The 22006-nt window shown below is 46.8% G+C and overlaps 1 protein-coding gene across 2 annotated transcripts in view; it reads right to left on the minus strand.

Moving 5' to 3' along the window:
* The window catches only part of SNX7 (sorting nexin 7), a 60570-nt gene that overhangs the window by 22884 nt on the left and 15680 nt on the right, over positions 1-22006 (minus strand). For both annotated transcript variants that reach the window (XM_037153059.2, XM_037153058.2), the window contains exons 2-7: positions 21676-21858; positions 16543-16653; positions 16020-16184; positions 14036-14234; positions 8948-9147; positions 6320-6406 (exon numbers count right to left, since the gene is read on the minus strand). In XM_037153059.2, the coding sequence (XP_037008954.2) occupies positions 6320-6406; positions 8948-9147; positions 14036-14234; positions 16020-16184; positions 16543-16653; positions 21676-21858 (945 nt within the window). The remainder of the gene's footprint in view (positions 1-6319; positions 6407-8947; positions 9148-14035; positions 14235-16019; positions 16185-16542; positions 16654-21675; positions 21859-22006) is intronic.

Below are 22006 nucleotides of genomic sequence, written 5' to 3' on the forward strand. Positions count from 1 at the left end.
TGCTTTGAGTGGAAAACTATAGCTCACCCATTCAAAAATGAAAAATAAAAATAAAGTGGGCACGCAGCACTATTTGGCACCACTGATGAACCTTATTTATCTTACAGTTAAGCAGTGAAGTGAATAAGCTTTTTCAAGCAGAAGCTCTGGCTCTGAAAACGTACAACTGAACTGCAAACACCTCAAGCTCCTCGGGTCGTCTGGGCTTCCTCATCGTCCCGGTTCTCGTCACACCTTCAGCTCCATGGCCACAAATTCTCTGCCTTTGACTGAGTAGCTTGACTGTCTTTTTCTTTGGGGCCCATAAGAGAGCTGTCGCTGTTTCCTGAAATCCTTTATCATCTACACTTCTCTTACTCATTTGGCCTCAAGCTGATTTCATAAGTGCCTTGTAAATGGGGACGTGCCTAGGGAAGCTGAATGACCCTAGATGCATGTTGAGGTCATCGTATTGGTCCAGTGACCTCCCTACAGCCGGAGCTCTGTCCGTCCACTTTTCCCGCCCCCACTACTCCCCCCAGACACCCCCTCTCTGACTGTGCACGTCCAAGTGGGCCAAGGGTCGGTCATGGGAGCTCTTCATTCGCATCTTTTAGTGACCTCCACAAATCTCATTGCTTGAAATACTGTCTGTCTGCTAATGACTCCCAAATATGTACCTCCACGTGGATTCCTTCCCTGCCTCTGAATTTTTATACTGATTTTTGTACGTAACTCCGTCTTCAGCATGTCCACCTAGGAATCTGATAGACACCTCAGCTTCTTTTTTTTTTAAGATTCTATTTTTATTTATATTTAGAGAGAGAGGAAGAGAGGGAGAGCAACATCAATGGGTGGTTGCCTCTTGCATGCCCCCAAGTGGGGACTCAGCCTGCAACCCAGCATGTGCCCTGACTGGGAATCAAACCAGTGACACTTTGGTTTGCAGCCTGCGCTCAATCCACTGAGCTACACCAGCCAGGGCTTGACGCCTCAGCTTCTATGTCCAAATCCAATGTCTCTTGAATCTGTTCTTTGCAAAGGCTTCCCTGTCTCAATGAATGCGACTCTTACCTTTCAGTTGCTCAGTCCCAAACCTCGTTATCACCCCTGGCCCTTTCCCCTCTCCCAATCCGCAGTCCTCTAAATAGCAAACAGCTCTGTCTTCAAAACATGCTCCAAACCTGAGCTCTCCCCGGCACTTCCGCCCCTGCCCAGCTCCACTGTCTCCAGCACCGACGGTCCCCCATCCCACACACACACCGCACGCGTCATCCTTGTCTCTTCCAGGATCAGCGGCTGTTTTACAGCTTTGTGTCACTCCTCTGCCCCCCTGCTCTTTCTGTCTCACTGAGACCGCACCCTGCGGCTGGAAGATGCTGTGGGATCTGACCCCTGGTTCCCTGTCTGACCTCACTTCCTACAGCTCTTCCTCTTGCTCCTTCTGTTCCAGCAAGGCTGGTCCCCAGGCTCGTCCTGAAATGTGCAGGCATTTCTGGCCCGGAAGGCTCTGGGCCCCTGGGTGGGTCAAAGCCTCACCTCTTCCAGGTGTGACTTAATCCCCTGTTGGGAAGACGTTTCCCGGCCCCTCATTTTAAATGCCACTGCTCCCCAGCATTCTCTCTCCTCCACACGCAACACTCATGAACCCTTTATTTCTGGCTGTCTCTATCCACTCGAACACAGGCCTTCGTCTCCCAGTGCTTGCCTCTCATGTGATGGGTAGTGACATGGGCTGAAAGGTCACTTGGACAACCCTCCCTTAAATGTCATCTCACCCAGACAGGAAACGGCACATCTCTGATTTTCCTCTTTCCTGCTCTAGTTCAGTTTATGGAGCTACTGTCTGCCCTTCCTACAGGCCAGAAAAGTGAAGACTCACTAACAGCTTGGAAAGTTGGCTGCCCCTCATGCTGCAGAGTCAACCAATCCTTCCACCTACATCTCTCTCAAGTTCATGACCCCCCACCCCGCAAGTCCACGGCCACTGACCTCTTCGGTTCAGGCTCCTGTGGGTCCCCACTGCCTCCTCCCTGACAAATGACGAGGCCCCCTTCCCACTGGACTGCAGTTGCCTTCAGAGCACTACCCCACCTCCCCTGCACCCCGCTCTCTCCTCCCCACCTCCCCTGCACCCCGCTCTCCCCTCCCCACCTCCCCTGCACCCTGCTCTCTCCTCCCCACCTCCCCTGCACCCTGCTCTCCACTCCCCACCTCCCCTGCACCCTGCTCTCCCCTCCCCACCTCCCCTGCACCCTGCTCTCCCTCCCCACCTCCCCTGCACCCTGCTCTCTCCTCCCCACCTCCCCTGCACCCTTCTCTCTCCTCCCGCCTCCCCTGCACCCCGCTCTCCACTCCCCACCTCCCCTGCACCCCGCTCTCCACTCCCCACCTCCCCTGCACCCCGCTCTCCACTCCCCACCTCCCCTGCACCCCGCTCTCCACTCCCCACCTCCCCTGCACCCCGCTCTCCACTCCCCACCTCCCCTGCACCCAGCTCTCCAATCCCCCACCTCCTCTGAATCCTGCCTCTACACCACAATCTGGTCTCCTCGGGTCAGGACGCTGCTGGAGGTTTTCCTACTTTCCAGCACATCCACCGATGTGAAGTGTCTTCTATGCTCCTCAAGGAACAACAGCCGCGCCGTGGAACAGGACCCATCTCGGACATTAAAACAATGGCAGCTTCCCTGACTGACGTGGCTCAGTGGGTTGGCCAATCGTACCACAAAGCAAAAGGTTGCTGGTTAGATTCCCAGTCAAGCACATGCCTGGGTTGCGGGTCTCTGGTCGGAGCACATATGAGACAACCAATCAATGTTTCTCTGCCTCTCTTTCTCCCTCCCTTCTCTTTGCTCCAAAAATAAAATTAATAAAAGAAATAGCGGCTAATGACTTCTGAGTGCTTACTCTCATCCAAATAATTTTCTTTCACTGTATTATTTAATCTTTAAATAAGCCTACTAGGTCGGTACCAATAATTTCCCCAAATTACCCATGATAAAACAAGGCTAAAAGAAGCTAAGAAGAAAAAAAAAAAGAAGAAAAAGAAGCAGCAGCTAAGAAATGTGTCCTGGGTCACAGATTTAATAAGCACATGAGCTAGGATTTGATCCAATGTCGATATAATTCCAAAGCCTGAGTGACCAGACTCTAAATGAACAGCTGAGCTGACCTTCATGTGAGTTTGCTCAAAGTCTCTACTGGATTTAGGTCGTTTCGAAGCCATCAGTTTTATTATTGTGAGATAAGAGCTACAAACCACAAACCCTGAGAAGCAGCTGCTCTACAACTGCCCAGGTGATAAATCAAGAAATTCACTCTAAAACGTTATTGTAGTTGGCAGGAAAACACGTAATTTTTGTGGGCATGTCTGAGTGATGAGAAGAACTAACAATAATGCCACCATTGCCGGCGTGCAGCGGGTACAACGTCAGAGCCCAGGTACAGACCGGGGCCTCGCACTGACACGCCAGGAAGCCCACCTACAGATCACCCGTGCGTCCAGCGTGACCTCCGTCCAGCATGACCTCCGGAAGGTTACATCACTACTTCCTTTCCACCCGATCATTCTAACTCCCCCGGTCCTCAGGGGCCCTTCATTTCAATGGCCTCTACATTCCGAGCTGCTTTGCTGGGTCTTCGTACAGCATTGTGTCCAGAGGTGACTTGGATGGAGCCTGTGAAGGCCGCCCCAGTGGGTCTCCATAGAAATGGCCCCGGGGTTGTCTCCAAAGTGGCCTTGCTTGAGTTACCATGGCAAACAACCAGACTAGATTGCTATATTCAGTTCTCTGCCAGGGTCGCCATGGTGACTGCAAAGGATGGCTCCTTAGAAGGACCTCACAAGGGTGCGTTTCCATGGCGACCCTAGCCTGCATATTTCTCAGCCACGTCCCTTCGGTCGTTCTGTGACCAATCACGGCAGGTTCACAATGAAGGTTTCTCCCGAAGATGCCATCATAATGCATGGGGATTTCGAAGAGAGATCTGCAAACAAATAAACTGCTTGAAGGTGTGAGAGGTGCCATTTACCAGTCATTTGATTCGTCCTTGTACGTTTTAGGAGGGATCCGTTTTGATGGGTAACAGAAAAATACGTGCCATGTCTCTGTTTCAAATGTTCATTGATTAAAACTATTTTACAAAATACAGTGCAGATGACTGAGGTTTCCAGTGTCTCTTACAGCACAGCAGCGACCTTGGTAAAAAAGAATTCTCTATAGTGTACCTGGCACACACAGACACGGAGCCAGAAATACAGATGGATCATTAGGTTATAATGAGATATCAAGGAAGTTTTCACAGAGCAAAAGACAAAATATTTGCAAGTCAAATGAAAAAAAAAAAGTGCTTTTTTAGCTGAGTTGGGAAAGCCGGGCCGTATTTGGGCCCGAGCTATTTCTTCCTGTGTTTTTGCAGTTGGAATAAACCCAGCTGTTCTCTTTTCCCCTTAAAATATGAATCTAAGCCGTTCTGAACAGATGCTTGGTTTTTTAAGCCACTTTACTATTCTCCTGAAACTTGAAAATAATTTACTTTTTGAGTATTTGGTCAAGGGCACACTTTTATCTAATCACTAATGTCCATATCCTTAAAAATTATCTCACATATAAAAATATCTACAGCTCAAAAGATATGATTACAATTTCTGTACGAGTGCCCCTCCCCACTTTTGTTCCTTCTCATGGACTCTTCTCATAAAATTAAAAAGTAACACACACACACACCCTTATTGAATGGAAGAGGTTAATCTTGGGTCAGTCCCACCGCCTCGGCATTTTCTGGTATTCCCTCTCAGAGAGCCCACTCCGCTCCTCTGCCCTCAGTGGCCCCCCACGCTGCACTCACACCCCATTCAGGAGCATGAACCTGAGTTTGAAAATGGACCTCATCCAGAAAGATGAGGATAATTCACTGTCATGGTTTAGTGAAGTCTCGGTGTTCTGCACAGAGTCTGAGTTTGTAGAGACGTCTTGCTTCAAGCCATCAATGTAATGGGTCATAAAAACTGTTATCGGTCAGTGCAATTTTCATCCATTTGCTCCCGCCCTGTTTACAGTGCCTTGGACTGAGCCCTGCGAGAGGGGCTGAGAGCCTCAGGAAACAGATAAAAGTCTCCTGCCCGTCAGGTGCATAGATTACAGACAAGGAGGAAAAGAAAAAGAAGGGAAGGAAGGAAAGGAAGGGGAGGGGAGGGGAGGGGAGGGGAGGGGAGGGAAAAAGAGGGAGGACATATAAAGAAAACTAGCGAGGGCATCATATCTTGGGCTAGAAAATGACTGAAGTGAGGGAGCCGTTAAAGCAGTTTCGACGGGGGAACTATGATACTAGGATTAGTGGGGGTTTCAAGGGTGCCCCTACTCACCTGCTATCAGTATACTCAATACTCATCTACATTCTTGAATTTAAAAAACAGATTAAGAAAGTCTCTTTCACAGAACTCAGTAGAAGTTAGTCAAAGCACTGATCTTTCCCGGGTGAACTTGTCCTCTGAAGGGCATCTCGGTCTGAGGCGGGCACGTGGTTCCATCACTCCCGATCCCATCTCCGACCAGAGCCGAATCAACTCGGCCACCTCCTTCCTCCTTCCGAGCCTCTGGCTCAATTTGAACGTGAGAATATGCATTCCAGTCTGATAGCATTACTCTGAGATGATGTATAGATACTAAATATTGTGGGTGCTAATATCATGCCTGGAATTAAAATGTCTAGAACAAAAGTGCCCTTTGAAAATACTCCAGGAAAAAAACAGTGAGAGAAGGAGAAAAAAAGGTAAATGAAACAATTTGAGTAAATACTAGGAAATAATGAAGCCCCAGCGATAGGTATCTGAGTTCATTATATTATTGGGCCTCTTTTTATCTCTGAAAATTTTCATAGAAAGGTATTTGAAGAAAAGCTTAAACGCGAAAGCAAAGATACTCCACCTTTGTACAAGTTTTTACATATCTAGACAAAAGTACGTAAGAACACTAAGTATTTTGTATAAATATCTTATAAAACTAGATAAGTGGATTTATATACCGAGTACTTACTAACCTTCTAGAACAATGCTAGGTACTCTTCATACCTTCTTCTAACACTCCAATTCAAAAATGTGAACTTCATACTTTACGCATCGTCACAGACAACATAAGACAGACAGATGAGCATGACTGTGAAGGTCGAGGGCTCACTGGGAACTCAGTGTAGAACAGACTTTGGGAGAAGTTTTGAGAGGAATTTTGGGATCACTTGCCAAATGCTTCAAAGCAAGCCTGGAAAATGGAGTTCCACACTCCTAGTAAACATTCAACGCGCCAATTCTGTAGAATTGTATCAAGAAACACACACTTACCAGGTCCGTATCTGCCCTTTTATAGGTCAAGGCTTCCACTTTGGAGTCCAGTTCTGCTTGTATTTGGTCTCTTCTTTTCATGACGCCCTTGGGGTTAAAACACACGGACTCAGTCATCTTTGCGTAACAAAAATACACGTTTTCAGAATATAAATTACCCTCATGACTTGAAAAATTATTTTAATCTCTAAAAGCCAAACTGAAAGCAAGTATTTGGAAAGTTTTTCCATAAATCCTGTAGTTTTCCCAATGCACCTGTTACTGGGGTAGGTTTGTTATACATGGAAAGAGCAAAGAACGAAACAGTGAGCAGGAGCCCCGCAAACTTGGCTCTGGTGTCAACTCACTACTGCTGGGTACAGAGGCCGCCCTTTCATCTGGCTTCCCCCCCACCCCCAGCCCCCCACCCTGCGTGGCTCGTCAGTCCATGACAGCTGGGAGCCAGAACATGGAAGGGTGCATTCACATCTGAAGATTTTATTGTAGCTTAAAATATATACGTATCAATCAATTAGCCATGCTTTGGATGAGAAACCATGGCCTCTTTTCTCACTGACAGGGGTTCTATCCCGTTTTCTTGAATGACCAAGACTTCTTGGGTCAGGGCTGAGGCACGGAACATGCCTCCGCAAAGGAATCGGCGTGCAGAACTCGCCTGGGACCCTGACTGTGTTTGCTGGTCATTTACAGCGTCTTCCCTTTGGTGACGCACTTTCCTTGCAGGACATCCTGCTTGGGCTTTGTGGACAGGAGGACTCCCATGATTTGCACTCGTCTGTCATGGAGTGTCTAGCGTTAATCAGATCGTGACACTGTTATTGTGAATACAAGTGGCCTCAACAGGTTAAGAAAAAGAACATGATTCTACCAGGGAGAGTTAAAGGAAAGACATACAAGACAAGGGATTTCATGAGACTCAGGTCTCTTGGGTGTTTTCAGAAGCAGGGAAGAACCTGGATGAAAACTAGTTCAATAGAGGCCAGAGGAGAAGAATCTACAGCACTCATGTGAGAACTGGGAGGCTTTGGGGGGAGAGTGTCCGGAAGATTGCCCGGTCTGGTTCTGTGCCCCCATAACAGCCCTGAAAACATTCAGAAGAGACGGCAATCTCTCCTGTTTTAAAGCAAGCCTTACATAATTCAACTAATGACCACAACTTCTTTTATACTGACGTCCCTGGTTAATTGCCACGAATGTCAGAGACCCTTTCCCTTCCCAATGACACAGATGACAGTTTAGTCCCCTGTATTTAAGATCTGTTTCCATAAATAGAAAGCACTGAGCTTCCTGTAAGTAAGACTGTCAGGTATGAGGTTGACGGTTCAGAAGAAAATGGGTAAAAATTACCCCCATGAAATCATCTCATTGAGGCACATGCTTTTCACTCCTTTGGCTCACACTGAAGAAACCTCCCCTTGGAAAACAGAAGCAGATGGTGACATAAATGCCACTGATTGTACCCAGGAGTCTAACAAATAATACAACCGAATGAGGGCCTAAAAAAACAATTCTTCCTGGTTGCTAGGATAATTTTCCCACACCTTGAACGATACGTGATTTAAATTGCATGATTTCCATCTTGACATGATAAAGAGCAAAACCCCCTAATAAGGGGAAAGAATACAGAATCCGTGACTTTAAAGAATACAAATCGTCTCTTTGAACAGTCCCACAAAGCAGGGATCAATGATGAAGTCAAGCAACGGAGTGTCACCAAGGAAACCGAGGAAGATGAGGAGGAGGAGGGACACGCGTGAGGCCTTGGGGAGACGAGATGGGTTTGTCCACAGCACAACCCAAGGAAGGCAAGTAACAGCAGCAACCCGAAATAGCCACCAAATACTTAATGACTCGGTCAGAGGAAAACCTAGGGACCGTAAATGCAGAAGGGGCAGGTCCCCTGCTGAAAGGGCAAGGCAGCTTTTCTTACCAAGTTAGAAGCAAAACTAAAAAAATTATAACCCCCCTCCTGCAAATCAAGAGTGCAGGCAAACAGAAACCAGATGTGACTCCCATGAGAAGCGTGGAGAAGGTGGGCTCTGCCTCAGCCTGCAGCTGCCTTGGCCCCGCCGCGGTGCTGAAACCCCAGGCCTGCGGGAGGCGCTGCAGGCCCAGCGCCGCGCAAGAAGCACGGGAGCTGTGCAGACGGCACCGCCAAATCCCAGCTATCTGGAAGTCTTATCTCGAACTGAGGAGGTTAAATGCAAAACTTGGCTCCAAGAGGGAGAAAAGCCTTTTCAAATAGTGGCAGAAAAACATTTTCACGGGAAGGATTTCTTTTCAGAAGCACCCGGAAGGCAGAACAAACATGGAGAACCAGCTCAAGGGCTTTCCTGGGTAATGACGCGGACTGTATTGCTGGGGCCAACGCGCCACCGCCCAGCCGCGGGGAAGCGGCGCTCTCACCAAGAGAAATGTCTCACGCACTGCCAATTTTTGAAGATTTTAAAAGGTTGGAAACACGACTCCCATTCCCTAAGTCTTGTTGGAGGATGCTTCAAATCTCCGCATAACATCACGAACTGTTGTTGGTACTGCTTTATAGTCCTCTCTTTTACAGATGCGATCTTCCACCTCTCCATTCATTGGTGCGGTGTACGCACGTGCGCTCTGACTGCGCGCTCTTACCATTAACGTCTCACTGTAGAGCACGTACTCGTGCACGACCGGGAGCAGGGCCTCTGGCAGTCCCAACAGTCGCCTCTCGGTGGCGGTGCAGCACCGGGCCAGGCAGCTGGCCACCCCGCTCAGGGTGTCAGCCAGACCTTCTTCGGACTCCGCCCACAGACTATGAATTGGGCCGTATTCCTTCATTTCGTCCAAGTATTCTAAAAACAAAACAAAACAAAAATAAGTTCTTCCGTTTATGGACGTTTTTAACATCCCTGCTGATAGCAAGAAAGGGCTCATTTTTGTCATCAATTTGCACTTGTTTATACACCAACATGGGAAATGAGACATCATCCTTCATTAACTTGACCCATCACACTGGTCTGCTCATGTCAGCTGGCGAATGACGGCCGTGCAGGGCTAAGAATTAACAGTGTCCTCTTTCATTCTCAAAAGTGTCCTGGCTTGGAGTGTACACTGTGTGGTCACCATTTCTTCACAGGCTTCTGCCTGACAAACATGCACTGCCCTTGAGTGTCTCACAGCAACTTGACCTACAAGAAAAACGTGTCTTCTTTCTCCCTCCTCCCGATTCACGTCCGACGGCTGATGGTAGATGCTCCCAGGGAGCTGAGCCAAAAGTCCCAGCTGCATCCGGGCCTCCCATCTGCACGGCCAGGCAGTCACCAGGTCCCCTGGATCTTCATCGTCCACCACCCGCCTTCCCTCACCTCCATTCTCATCAGCATCTCTAACTTGCACTCCCACAAAGGACTCTGACCTTGTCTGTCTCCTCCTTTCCCTTTGGGTCACAGAACATAAACAACTGACTTCCTTAGGAAATAGAAAGTTCTCATTTATGATCCGTCCTCACCTTGCCTCTCCGAAGCCAACTCTTGAGATTCTCTCCCACAGAGGTTTTAATCGCAGCCCCAGTTCTCGCTCCTGTATGAATCTCTCCTGACTTCTGCTTCCTCAGACGCTGCCTGTACCCGTCAGCCATTGCCACCATCCAGCAAACTGCACTCGGTCCTTGAAATCACAGTCTATGTAAAGCCCTTCGGATCCTGTTCCAAAGGGTTCGGAGATGCTGTGTCCTCAGCGAGCCCCGCATAATGCTACAGTCCTCTTCCAGCCTGTTAGAATTTTATGCTTCTACTATTCCACTCTACAAGGACGGCTTGCATAACCGACAGACTCCTAGGCCATATGCTCCTTAAAAGAAGGGCTGAGACTCATTATTTTTTTTAAGCCTCAAAGCCTGATACATAACGTGTTCAATAAATATTTTCACATCAATGAAAGAATAAATGAATAACAAAAGGACTATTCAAGGCTTGATAAGCCATTTATTCAAAAATTTGAATTTCATTTTAAAATCTGAATATTTTTACATTTTTGCTTTCACACTATCAACTTTCAGCAACAGTTTTTTAAATGGTAGCAAATGTATAAGTGAGCTTTTTTTCTTTTTGCCTGATAACCATATAAATAAAACTAAATTCTCTATGTTTAACCATCTTCTACTCATTAGGGTTAGTTGTAATGTCCTGTTGCTCAAAATTAAAATGTTATAATTTCAAAAGCTGGTACGATAAAATAAACTGAAAAAAAAAGTCAAAAATTTAAAACAGTGGAAATGTTGATGGTCACCTAATGGAGTTAATTAGGTTTGATGACCTTAGACCGCTTCCCAAATCACTCTCCTTACCTAGGCCTACCCTGTATTTTGAACAAGGGCCAGAGTAAAATGATGTTCCTGGAATAGAAAATATTCTCCTGTATTTCTGTTCTCAATCTGTGTATATCTCAATGTGTGTCACTGAATGTGCTCATATTTATTTTTTTAATAATTTAAAAATTTTTATTCTACTACAGTTGTCCCAATTTTTCCCCTTTGCCCTCCTCCGCCCATCCCACCCCCCACCCCGCTCCCACAGTCAGTTCCCACACTGCTGTCCGTGCCCATGGGTCATTCAGGCGTGTTCTTTGTCTAGGCCTGTCCCCTTCTTTCCACCGTTATCCCCCTCCCCCCTTCTCCCTCCCCTCTGGTCTCTGTCAGTCTGATTCTTGTTTCTATCCCTGTGGTTCAATTTTGTTCTTTCGTTGGTCTTGTTCATTAGGTTCCTCTTATAGGCGAGATCACATGGTATTTGTCTTTCACTGACTGGCTTATTGCACTTAGCATAATACTCCCCAGTTCCATCCATGCCGTCACAAAGGGTAGAAGCTCCTTCTTCCTTTTTCAGTAATATAATAAATATAGAGCTTCTGTAAAATTTGAAAGTATGCTTACAGAGCACTCAGGCACATTCGCTTGCAAACGTTTAATGAGTTGCGCTGTGGTTGGTCTGTTAACGTGTTTGTTTCCCCCACTGGACGGCGAGCTCAGCACAGGCACCTCATCCCTCCTCTAGTCTCCAGGCGGATGAGCAGCAGCACAACAACTTGCCGAATAAACCGGGGAACCCAAAACAAACACACTCAAAGAAACAACTGAATTTAAAAATAAAAAGGGAGACCACTGGTTGTGATCACCAGATTCTCTGATCTGAATGTGAGCACAGGACCCTCTACCACCTCGGCCCCCAGAGCCGCTGAAGAGGACACTCCTTCATACCGAACGGAATCCTCACAAGTGGGCTTCGCACTCTTGACACCAGAAATCCCTCAGTGCCCTGGCTGGTGTGGCTCAGTGGATTGAGCACTGGCCTGCGAACCAAAGGGTCGCCAGTTTGATTCCCAGTCAGGGCACATGCCTGGGTTGTGGGCCAGGTCCCCAGTAGGGGGCGTGTGAGAGGCAACCATACACTGATGCTTTTCTCCCCTTCTTTCTCCTTCCCTTCTCTCTAAAAATAAATAAATAAAATCTTTAAAAAAAAGGAAATCCATTCACTCCCTGAGAAAGGAGAGATCAGATTTATCAAGCTTGTCACACAAAGGCCAGTGCGCCTTCTGAGAATTTCCCAAACAGGAGTGTCCACCTGAGATTTCTCACCTGTCCCCTTGCAATGGCCGACCCAAAGCATGTGGATATTTTATAAACCTCTTAAGTGTTCGGAGAGTTTCCAGGGGCCTCTCTGAATTGCTACTCCACTTACCGAGGCATCAAGAACCTACTTAACAGAACGGGAATCACAGAACCTAGTTAAAACAATGAGCTTCTTGGGATTAAAGACCAAATGACAAACGATGATGACAAGGGGGGACCAAGAAGGCTTGAACACACTGTTAAACCACATTCAGTCCCGACGATGCCCTCATCCAGTGTCAACGCACGGAAAAGGCTGAGAAGCAGCCGACTGATTCCCGATGAAGCACATTTTCCTACCGCCACAACGGACGCCCATTCATTTAGTTCTTCGGTCACTGAACAGATTTTGACTGAGTGCCTTCTCCGTGTGAGACACTAACTAGATCCTAGAAATACAGCAAACATCTTCCCTTCTTGTCCTGATTGAACTTACAGTTTAACGGGGGGAGGGGCACAAATAATAAAAAACACCCCAAATCATCAATATAGGGACCGTCAATAGTTCATTTCTAGAGTCAATGTATATTAGGAAATGTAGTTTATGACTTAACTATCCATTCAAAAAATAGGTAAACGCAATTAGAAAGTTAGCAAAAGTCATCATCGAATTAGGAAAAAAATCACGGAATAAACTTTAACTTATAAACTAAAAACATAAAACAAACAGAAAGAAAGTAGAAAAAGGAAATGGTGATAGAAAAAGAAGAAAAAAGTCCTTTTTTCTAACATATAAATCTGTCACACTTGGAGAGACACATAATACAGAGAGGACTTGTCCCTTCCAAAGTCACCCAAATATGTGGAAACACCACTTCCGGAGACTTTACTGCTTTTACTTTAAGTTATGGTCCATGTTGAACATTTACACTAACTCAATACAACTGCATCCCAAATCGTAAGCTCAGGGCTTGCTTTGCCATTACTATCTGTAAGTGGGAACAAGAACAGCTACTGACCGATGAAAGCAAATGAGGACTGGCCATGACTACCTTCCAAAGCAGGTAGGAGTCAGAAATTTGCACACAACGTCTGGACACAAGAGACACTTGGAAAGGGAAATTCTAACTTAATGTCACGTGACTCCTTATAGAAGGACATTGGAAGTTGCCACCAGGTCCTAACAACCAGTAAAATGCTGACCAGGCTGAAAAATCAACATCTTCTCTTGGACCCGCAAGAGAGGGGAGGACTCAGGACCAACCGCTGTCCTGGGGAATGGAGTGACAGGCAGGCATTGAGCCTGCCTGGCCCACAGCCTCGGGAGTGGAAACTAGGTCTGAAAAGGGTGGGGCAGGGAGATGGGGCCTGGGGCTGAGACTCTGCTGGGGCCAGGTGGGCAATTCTGAGGGGTGAAAACTCCAGGGGCCCCAGTCCCCAAGATTTTGTGAGGTTTGCCCCCAGGAGGTCGGCTTGGCTAGGTTCCCACAGTATGTGTCCAACAGAAGCCACGCCTGCTTTCCACAGGGGCTGGGAACAAGCACCCTGAAGTAGCCAGACCACTCAGCTCTTCCTGACAAAGCCTGAGCTCAGGGGACATGGCTTACAGGGCCTCACCTGCTGGATGTCACCCGGGCCGCACCCACCTGCAGGGAGGGAGATCCCCAGCTCCCAACCACTGGGGCCAGCCCATCCCAACGAAGGGGCGGCAGAGAAACCGAGAACCTTATGAAGGTCAGTCCAGAGGCTGAGACCTCATCACAGGTCCCCAGGACACTCCCCTCCCCACACTTCACCACCACGTGGCAACTATTTAAATGATTGCTTGTACCAGGTACATCATGTCTGGCTATTAATGAAAAATTACTAGGCTTATAATAAGCAAAAACCACCATCCAAGGAGATGGGCAAGCCCTGGACATGGCAGTGGTACTGAACTGTCAGAGTGGAGTTGGAGATGATGGTGACAGACACTTGGAGGGCAGCAGTGGGTAGGTCGGTGGCAGACAGGACAGACCAGCGCTGAGAAAGGACGGCAAAGGGGTGCCACCCTCCCACTGTCGGACCGCACTGTCGGGCGTGAAGATCCGCCAGAAAGTAAGCAATGTTCAGTCGAGAACCGGCGACCTACGTACCCCGTTCCTCCTTGTAAATCCTCTGAGATATTTTGTCTATTAAGTTTATTTTCTGGCTGAATGTTTCGATGAAGTCATTCATGTCCGTGAACTCCTCGGGGCGGCTTTTCACCCCTCGCACCGACCAGGCCACCGCGCGGACTGTCTGCCCCATCTTGCTAAGGAGCCCAGGCCCTTGCTTCTTGTGAGAAGACAGCTCCTAGAAATTAAAAAAAAAAAAATTGTCGTCAAGCAAGCAACAACATTCCAAGACCCAACAGAAAAAGAAACCTAGTTAGAAAAAGACTATAAAGAGAACGAAAGTGTTTTATATACATCTTGTTTTTTCACGTTAGTTTGAAGCAGGTGAGTTTTATGGGGGTACAGTTCTTCCTGAACATCTCAGTCACCTCGATAACACTCCTCGTCAAAGTAAATCATGTATCTGAGTTTCCTCAGGGTCTTTGAAAGAACAAGGTTTATAGAGAGAATCGTGCTTAGGAAGATCTTAAAGAAGATGGGATGAGAGGATCGCGACACACACTTTACTGAGGGACTTCATGGGAAAGATGATCGAGAGAAGATTGCTCGGAATCTAAACCACTCCCTGGAAAAGGGCACGGGGAAACTTCATGAACTCTTTAGTACCAAACAGAATAATAGCAGACACGTGTTGCAAGTTTGATACATTCCTGGCCAACCCTCGCATTTTTCTATACATAAGTGATGATACCATGAGGAGGGTTCTGTTATTACCCTCATTTTCCAGGATGAAACAGAGACATGGGAAGTGAAGGAGCTTGTTCATGGCCAAGAGCAGTAAGGACAGGGCTCGGGGCCAGGTGGCATCTGGCGCCAGAGGCTTCTCTGGGAAGCACTGACCTGCTGTCTTTGTTAAGTCCCCAGGATAGTGTGTAAATGAATATGAACTATCCCTGACTGTAGGTAATGAACCTACTGAAGTGGGCCAACTGGTATACCACCTCCCTCCACTGGCTGGCTGTCTGCAGAGAAAGATTCTTTATAAGACATGTCACTAGCTGTTTCACGGTTAACCCAGGAGGAACAGGGACAGACTGGCAACACAGAAAAAATTTCCAAGCAGTATCATTCTGCGTGCAAATGAGAACAGGTGCCCTGCCTGACCGGGCCACATGCCTGCCCAGGAGAGTTCCAGCGTCACTCAATGGTGTGAACACCATCAGAGACAGCACGGGCCACGCTGGCAAGCTGTGACGGCCACTGCCGACCATAGACAAGGTTCCTAACAGCTTCTCCGGTACTGGAGTCGGGCCGCAGACTCAGCTCACGTGAGCCACGATGGGCTTGCAGACAGCAGGACTGTCTGTGAGGACGGAGACGATCCGCTTTCTACCTTCCATCACTTTGGCAACAACCGAGAGGTTGATTAAACTCAGCACCAGTCAGTGATTGTTTAATACTGACTGCTTGTCCTATCCAGGATTTTACTTGATGAATTCTATCTTCACAGTTAAATATAAAAAAGAAGAGGAACATATAGTGTATGTACAGTAGAAATTAGAGTCCCCTCCCCCCAAAAAATAGTAATTGAAGGGAACTTAAGAAATTGCATTATCTATCCAGGTTATCTATCATTCTATCCACGTATCCATCCCAACCATCCATTTAATAATGACTTTTACCCTAATTTGAAAAGCCCTAACTAAAATACCCATTACTACTCAAAATAGTGTCAATAAAAGAAATAAACATATTTGCATATATTCAGTATTGGCTATGCATGAATTAAAAAATCAGCTACCAAGAGAAATGTGAGTATGTAGGATGTGAGAAAGGTACAAGGTTTCTGTAATGTTTACGCATCGATTTGACACAGGGTTAAATCTGAAGGTACCCCTCCAATGCTTCAAAATTCTTCTTAATTCCAGGCCCCTGCTGTCTGGTTTATAGGGGTAAACAGGGGAAGGGCACCACCGTCTAGCCACGTAGGCACTGAAGGATTGCATATGTCAAACGTCTTTACCCACGCTTGTGCAGTAAGAAAAACTTTGAAGTCTTCATTGAATGTCAAAGTGGGATGATCGGCAATTCGGTTCAAAAACGCATGGAGTGCCTTCCGGCGCGTCTCGATGAAGTCATCGTTGAAGCGCTCCACCATCCCCTTCACTATGAACTTTTCTGGCAATGGCTGAGGGGAAAGAAGAAAAGTTAAAACCGTATCTGAGTATGAGGTGGCAAAGGCTTGTAAGGAATTCTGCATGTTTCCACGTTAGAAGACTATTTGTGCCTGTGATCATTTCTCATAAAAATAATTCTAAAAATTCACAATGCTAAAACCCAAAATGACAACATGTTAACATGATGACGGTTAGAAATAAGTACATCTGTACTTAGATGGAGAAGTACTTAGATTGAAAAGTTTAAAAACAAATGTTTCCGAGATAAAGGAATTACCCAGAATGGCAAGGTCTGACATTGGGTCTTGGGCATTTATTTCTTCGATTCAGAGGAGAGTAGCTATTCAATGAAAACCAAGGTCAACTTACTGGAATGATCAGAGTCGGGTGTGCCTCTTCCAGCTTTCCTTTTAACCAGAGGAAATCTTGATACCGCCTCCTAACTTCGAATTCACTGGAGTCAAATTCCCCACGAGACGTCTGCAGGAAGCAGGAGAATAGAAAGACACATGCGACGTGAGATGAAGACATTTGCCTGCTGTTAGTTTAGACTTTCTAAAATAAATGGGTCTCTAAGAAACATGAACAAATTCTAATTATTCAGTGTTTGTCAGCCTGGGCTTTTCATTTTTTTTTTTTTTTGCAGTCACTAATTCATGTAGCAGATGAAACAAAGCGAACTTTCCAGTATTTCCAGAAAGAAAGCAAACATCACACTCAAATTTAAAATCCAAACTGAAAAAAAATCTGTCTCAGAGCGACCATCTGCCTTCCACAAGATTTAACGACGATCATCTTTGGCATGCCTTTCTCGCTAACGAGAAAGTGTGTTCTGAATTTAGGTTTCAAAGATATGTCTTCTCTCACGATGATCAGAATTCAGAATTTGAGGAAAAGTTCTATTATTGCAACTTGGAAAAGAACTTGAACATAACTGAGAAAAAAATGTTTTCCTGGAATTTGTGCAAATGGATTGCTTTGCTAAAACCTGCTTTCTGTATATGAAAATTCTAACATTTTATAGAGTGATTTTACCCACTGTTTTAAAAAATGTTATTAATGGAGACTTGATGTGGAAAAAAAAGTGTTCCTGTCATTCGCAAGGAATTTTATTTTGGGTGATATGCTTAACTCCTAAAAAAATTAAGCAAATATATTAAAATATCTGTTCTCAACAAACCAAAGACCTATGCCAGCACATTGACAAGAACACGGGTACAGTATTGTCAACCTCCCCTCGACTGTCCAAACCTGCAGCCAAACACAAAAAGACCCGCTCACACACACTTGCCTCTCAGAAGACAGTCTCGCCCGCCGACATCTTATTTAACGGAATTTTTGCATATTAGAGCTCATACGCAGTAACACTAAGGTTGAAATGTTGCTACAGGAGGAAAGAAGACAATACATGGCACACACGTTTCACGCTCACCAGAAATCTCGGTCACACGCACACATGCACGCACGCACAATTGTAAAAGGAAGCCATTCAAGTGGTCAGCAACCTTAACTGTGGGAAGTAAGGCTCACAGAAGCTGTACTTTGCGATTTAGTCTTTGGAAAGGACTGTTTAGAACACCATACAGTGTATCTCAGTAAAACATTCCCTTTTTTGGTGGGGAAAGTGGAGGTAAATGAGATGCGGAAATCTACAGAACTAAATGCTCGCAGACCACGGCACAGTCTTGACTGTTATGCAAAGTGGTGCACATTATAGCAATGGTAAAAATAGGAAGACTAAATTTAGTAGAAACACAGTTTAACAATATATATGAGTTGGTGTGCGTACACATATAGCTATGTGAATACACACATATGCACACAAACCATGCTTTAGAGCCTCTCGTCAACAAGTTTTTATTGAACACCTCTTGTACCGGGCATAGATGTCCAGGCTCACTGCTGATTTCTTAGGGGAAAAAATGGCCTCGCTAAAAATAAAAACACTCAAAAACTGAGCAGTAAAGATTGAGCTTTTCGGGGGGGGAAAAAAGGTCGAGTTTTTCGTGCCCTCGAGAATGTCTAGCACTTTAAAGAGAGTGAGACAAGAGGAAGATGTAAAATGAAGTCATGTGACAGTTGACTCTGTCCGCACTGTGGCCGAGGACCCAAAGCAGTCCCCTCCCATCCCTGCAGCGGCAGGGTGAGCACAGGCCTCAAAGGCAGCAGTCCTTCCCTCCTGCCGCCAGGCTGTCTCCTGCCCCGGAAAGGTTGTGAGATACGTATGTGGCTGTGACGAGGAAAACAAGTACCACTGGGGGGCTTCAGGTCATCGCTAATTTCCCCAGAGCACAGACAGCAGCCTGGTCCCAACAAAAGCGGCGAATCGGGGTCATCTGAAGACACATGAAAGCTGAGTGATGAGATTTGATGACCGATCTCCAACTCCAAAAAGATGTGTGATCTAAAAAGTGAATTTGGATCACAAACCACGTTTCCCGTTGAGAATACAGTTTTCCGTGGGTGTTATATTGGAAATGGTATTTAATTGTTCATGTCTGGCCACGGATGATTGGGTACTAGAGTTTAAAACTAACAGCCTCATGTGATCAACACCCCAAAAGGAATTCACTCAACAAACTCTGACCTTCGGTCCAGGACAGTGACTTCGCACTGAGGACACAGAAACTTGTTCCCTTGTGTTTTTGAGGGAACACAAATCTAGAACCAAGAATGTACTTGAAGCCCGACCTGGACTTGGGCGGGCGTTTATGGTTTGTCTTCTCGGTGCACGTGTGTAAGGAAAGACCCTCCTTCAAATGTCAGGTCTCATGTTCCTGTGCACTAAGTGGTGGGCGGGGGGGTGGGCACAGCCTTAAGGTCTCCAAAATAGAGAGTGCTTCCCTAGAGCGGGCCCCTCCCAGAGTCCCACCTGGAGAATGGAAGGCCATTTCCCACAGGGCCACAGGTGCCAGGAACGAGGGCTTCCTGGGGTCATTGTCTACGGTCAGGTCATTCTTAAGGGTTCCTGAGTGCGTGTGTGCGGGCCCACCCTTACGATCTCAGTGCCCATCGATATCAATTTTTATGGAACAAAAATCTCAGGAAATGACCTCTGAACCTCGAAATTAGATGGGGTACCCCATGCTCAACAAAGCGTCATTTTTCTCTGCTATTACATGTGTAACTACAATCGAGTCATGAAGCATATAACTGAAGGTCCATAGTGGTGGGGGCACAGTCTGCTTTGGTTGATGTAGTCTTAATAAGCAAGCACCTGAGACATAAATGACATTCCATAAACTTTGTGGAATATACACATAGATGAAGCCTTGAATAACAATGGAAATCCTATGTCTGATGACATGATTTACATCTACAAAATGTTTATACTCTTGTCCTTGTACCTGCAAAGCACAGTCTGCTCTATCTCGTATTGACGCTCAGGCTATATCCTGGGAGGGAGTAAAAAAAAATAACTAAAAAGAGAACAAAGAAACCTGAGTTTGTAAGAGTTCCACTGGAAGACAGAGATGCACAAATGTGTCACAGGAAACACGTGTAGCACGAGCGTAAACTGTTTGGGGTGAAATCCCAGCTCGGCTAACCGCTACGCGGTGTAAGCTTCGGCAAGTTCACACAGAGCTGGGTCCTCACGCACAAAACGGGGGCAAATCAGAAGGGCTACAGCCTGGGAGGGCGGTGACCTTAAACTAGCTCCTAGGGACTCGGTGAGAGCGCCGCCTAGTGGGCAGGCGCGGTAACGCACACGAATTGTAAGCTAGAATCAGTAGGACGTCCACTTGGGGCTCATCAAGAACGTCTTCCTGAGAGAAACAAACGATGAGAAAATTATCCAGTTTCACAGTTTCTTTGCTAGCAAAGGTGCTGACAAGGGGTGATTATAATTATAACAGTAGTGACAGGAGAAAGCCGGCACTGTTCTTAGTAGTGTGTCTGAACACATTAAATATTCACAATGACCCTCCCATGTGTTGGCTGTTATCCAAGTGACAAAGAAAGAAACAGCTTAGAGAGGTGAATTCAAGCGCCCAAGACACAGAGCAAGGCAGGGGAGGAGTCGGGATTCAACCCCACGCAGCCTTGCAATGCTGAGGAGGCTAAAAATTTCTTCCCTCACCGACTCGTTCCCCAAAAGGCAAACTCCTGACTTAGGATATAGCCCAAGGATTGTGGTTGGAATTGCGGAAAATGAAGACACAGTGAACCCTCCTTGGGCAGCTCACATACTCACTGGGAACAAACACAAACACATGCCCCTGGCCAGTGTGGCTCAGCTGGTTGGAGCGTCATCCTGTAACCAAAAGGTTGCAGGCTGGATACTCAGTCAGGGCACAGACCCAGGTTGCAGGTTCAATCCCTGGGGGAGGTGCGTACAGGGCACAGGGGGAGGGGCGCACCTGACTGATGTTTCTCTCTCTCTCTCTCTAAAATCAACGAACGAGTCCTTAGGTGAGGATAAAACAATTGTAGCGGAAGCAGAAGAGGGCTGCCAGCCTGCAGGAGCGGGCGCGCAGGTGTGGACGCCCTTCTGAGCGCTGTCTCGAGACAGAAACAGCAGTTGTTCCGTCGGAGATGTGGCAGGGCGGACTGGACAGGAAGGACGCACAGGCGGCGTCAGGAGAGTGAGAAGCGCCCGCAGACACTCGGTGACAGACGCAGATGTCCAGGTGACACAGTGAAGGGGCAGAGGTGAGTCCGGCCCAGGGCTGGGCTCAGGGCTGAGGGTGCTCCGGTATCAGACCACGGGTGTGGGCGCTCTCTTGGAAATGGGGGGCTCGGAGGGAGGTCAGGCGGGTCACTCGAGTGCAATGACACACGGTGGGAGGACAGTGAGAGCGGCACTGGACAGGCAACTACAGGACGACGGCCCCAAACCTTGTCAGCTCCAAGAGAGACGCAGGGCGACGCCGTGTAAACGGAATATTACAACTTAAAATACAATTCCTACAGGCTGCCAGGGTACACAGGACCCTTTTTAAAATTGTTATACTACAGGGTTGCTTTATTTTATCAGAGGTCAAGTCATTTTGTGGCTCTTGTCCTGGGATTAGGGACCCCTGGAGTCGAGATCTGCCCTGGAATCACTGAAAACCAATAGTCCCTCCTGTGTAAGGTACAAAGACCGCCAGCCCTTCTTTGGAAAAAAGATGACGTTCTTTGTTGTAACCTTCAGGAGGAATGGGACTATAAAATACCGCATCATGTTCTTAGCACACTGCTCTCTCTATGAGCCAGCCAGGGCTCTTCTTTCCCAAAGATATTTCTTTTCCATTTTTTTAAACTAAAACCTTAAAATGCTCTTCTTTTAAGAAGCACAACTGCTAAGAAACGAGTGACTGTTACTCAAGATACCTCGAGTCTGACTGATCTGACGCAGAGAGTGAAGTGTAGCAAGGACGCGACGTCCAAAAGGCTTGAGAAGCACAGAAGTCGGTCCAGCAAAGATTCTCGGAGGGTGAGAGCCCCAGGGAACAAGAGGCACTTCCCACAGTGGAGAGGCGGCCACAGGACTCAAGAACGTGTCTGCTCCGTGCTTACCTTGGTAACGACCCTGTAGGTGATGAAGGTTTCGAGGGTGGTGACGTGGCTCTCGGGCTCGTCCACCGTGATGAAGAGATCTTTCAAGTCTGGCTCGTCTTCGAACTTGACCTGGTTGATCATGGATAAAGGGGACGTTGGCATTGTAGGGCTGAGGGAATTCATGTCCATCAGTGAGGCATCCTAAGGAAGAAAACGGTCCAACATTAACAGCTATAGAAAAAAAAGTTAAGATCCTCTTTTTTCTTAGATGCCACAATGGTTCATGAAATATGTCAGGAACAAAAAGGGCCGTTGGACACCTGGTTCAAGACTGTATGCTGAGCATGTG

The sequence above is a fragment of the Artibeus jamaicensis genome, unplaced genomic scaffold, assembly GCF_021234435.1.
Source record: "Artibeus jamaicensis isolate MK-2021 breed Jamaican fruit bat unplaced genomic scaffold, CSHL_Jam_final scaffold_1689, whole genome shotgun sequence".
Taxonomy (NCBI): Eukaryota; Metazoa; Chordata; class Mammalia; order Chiroptera; family Phyllostomidae; genus Artibeus; species Artibeus jamaicensis.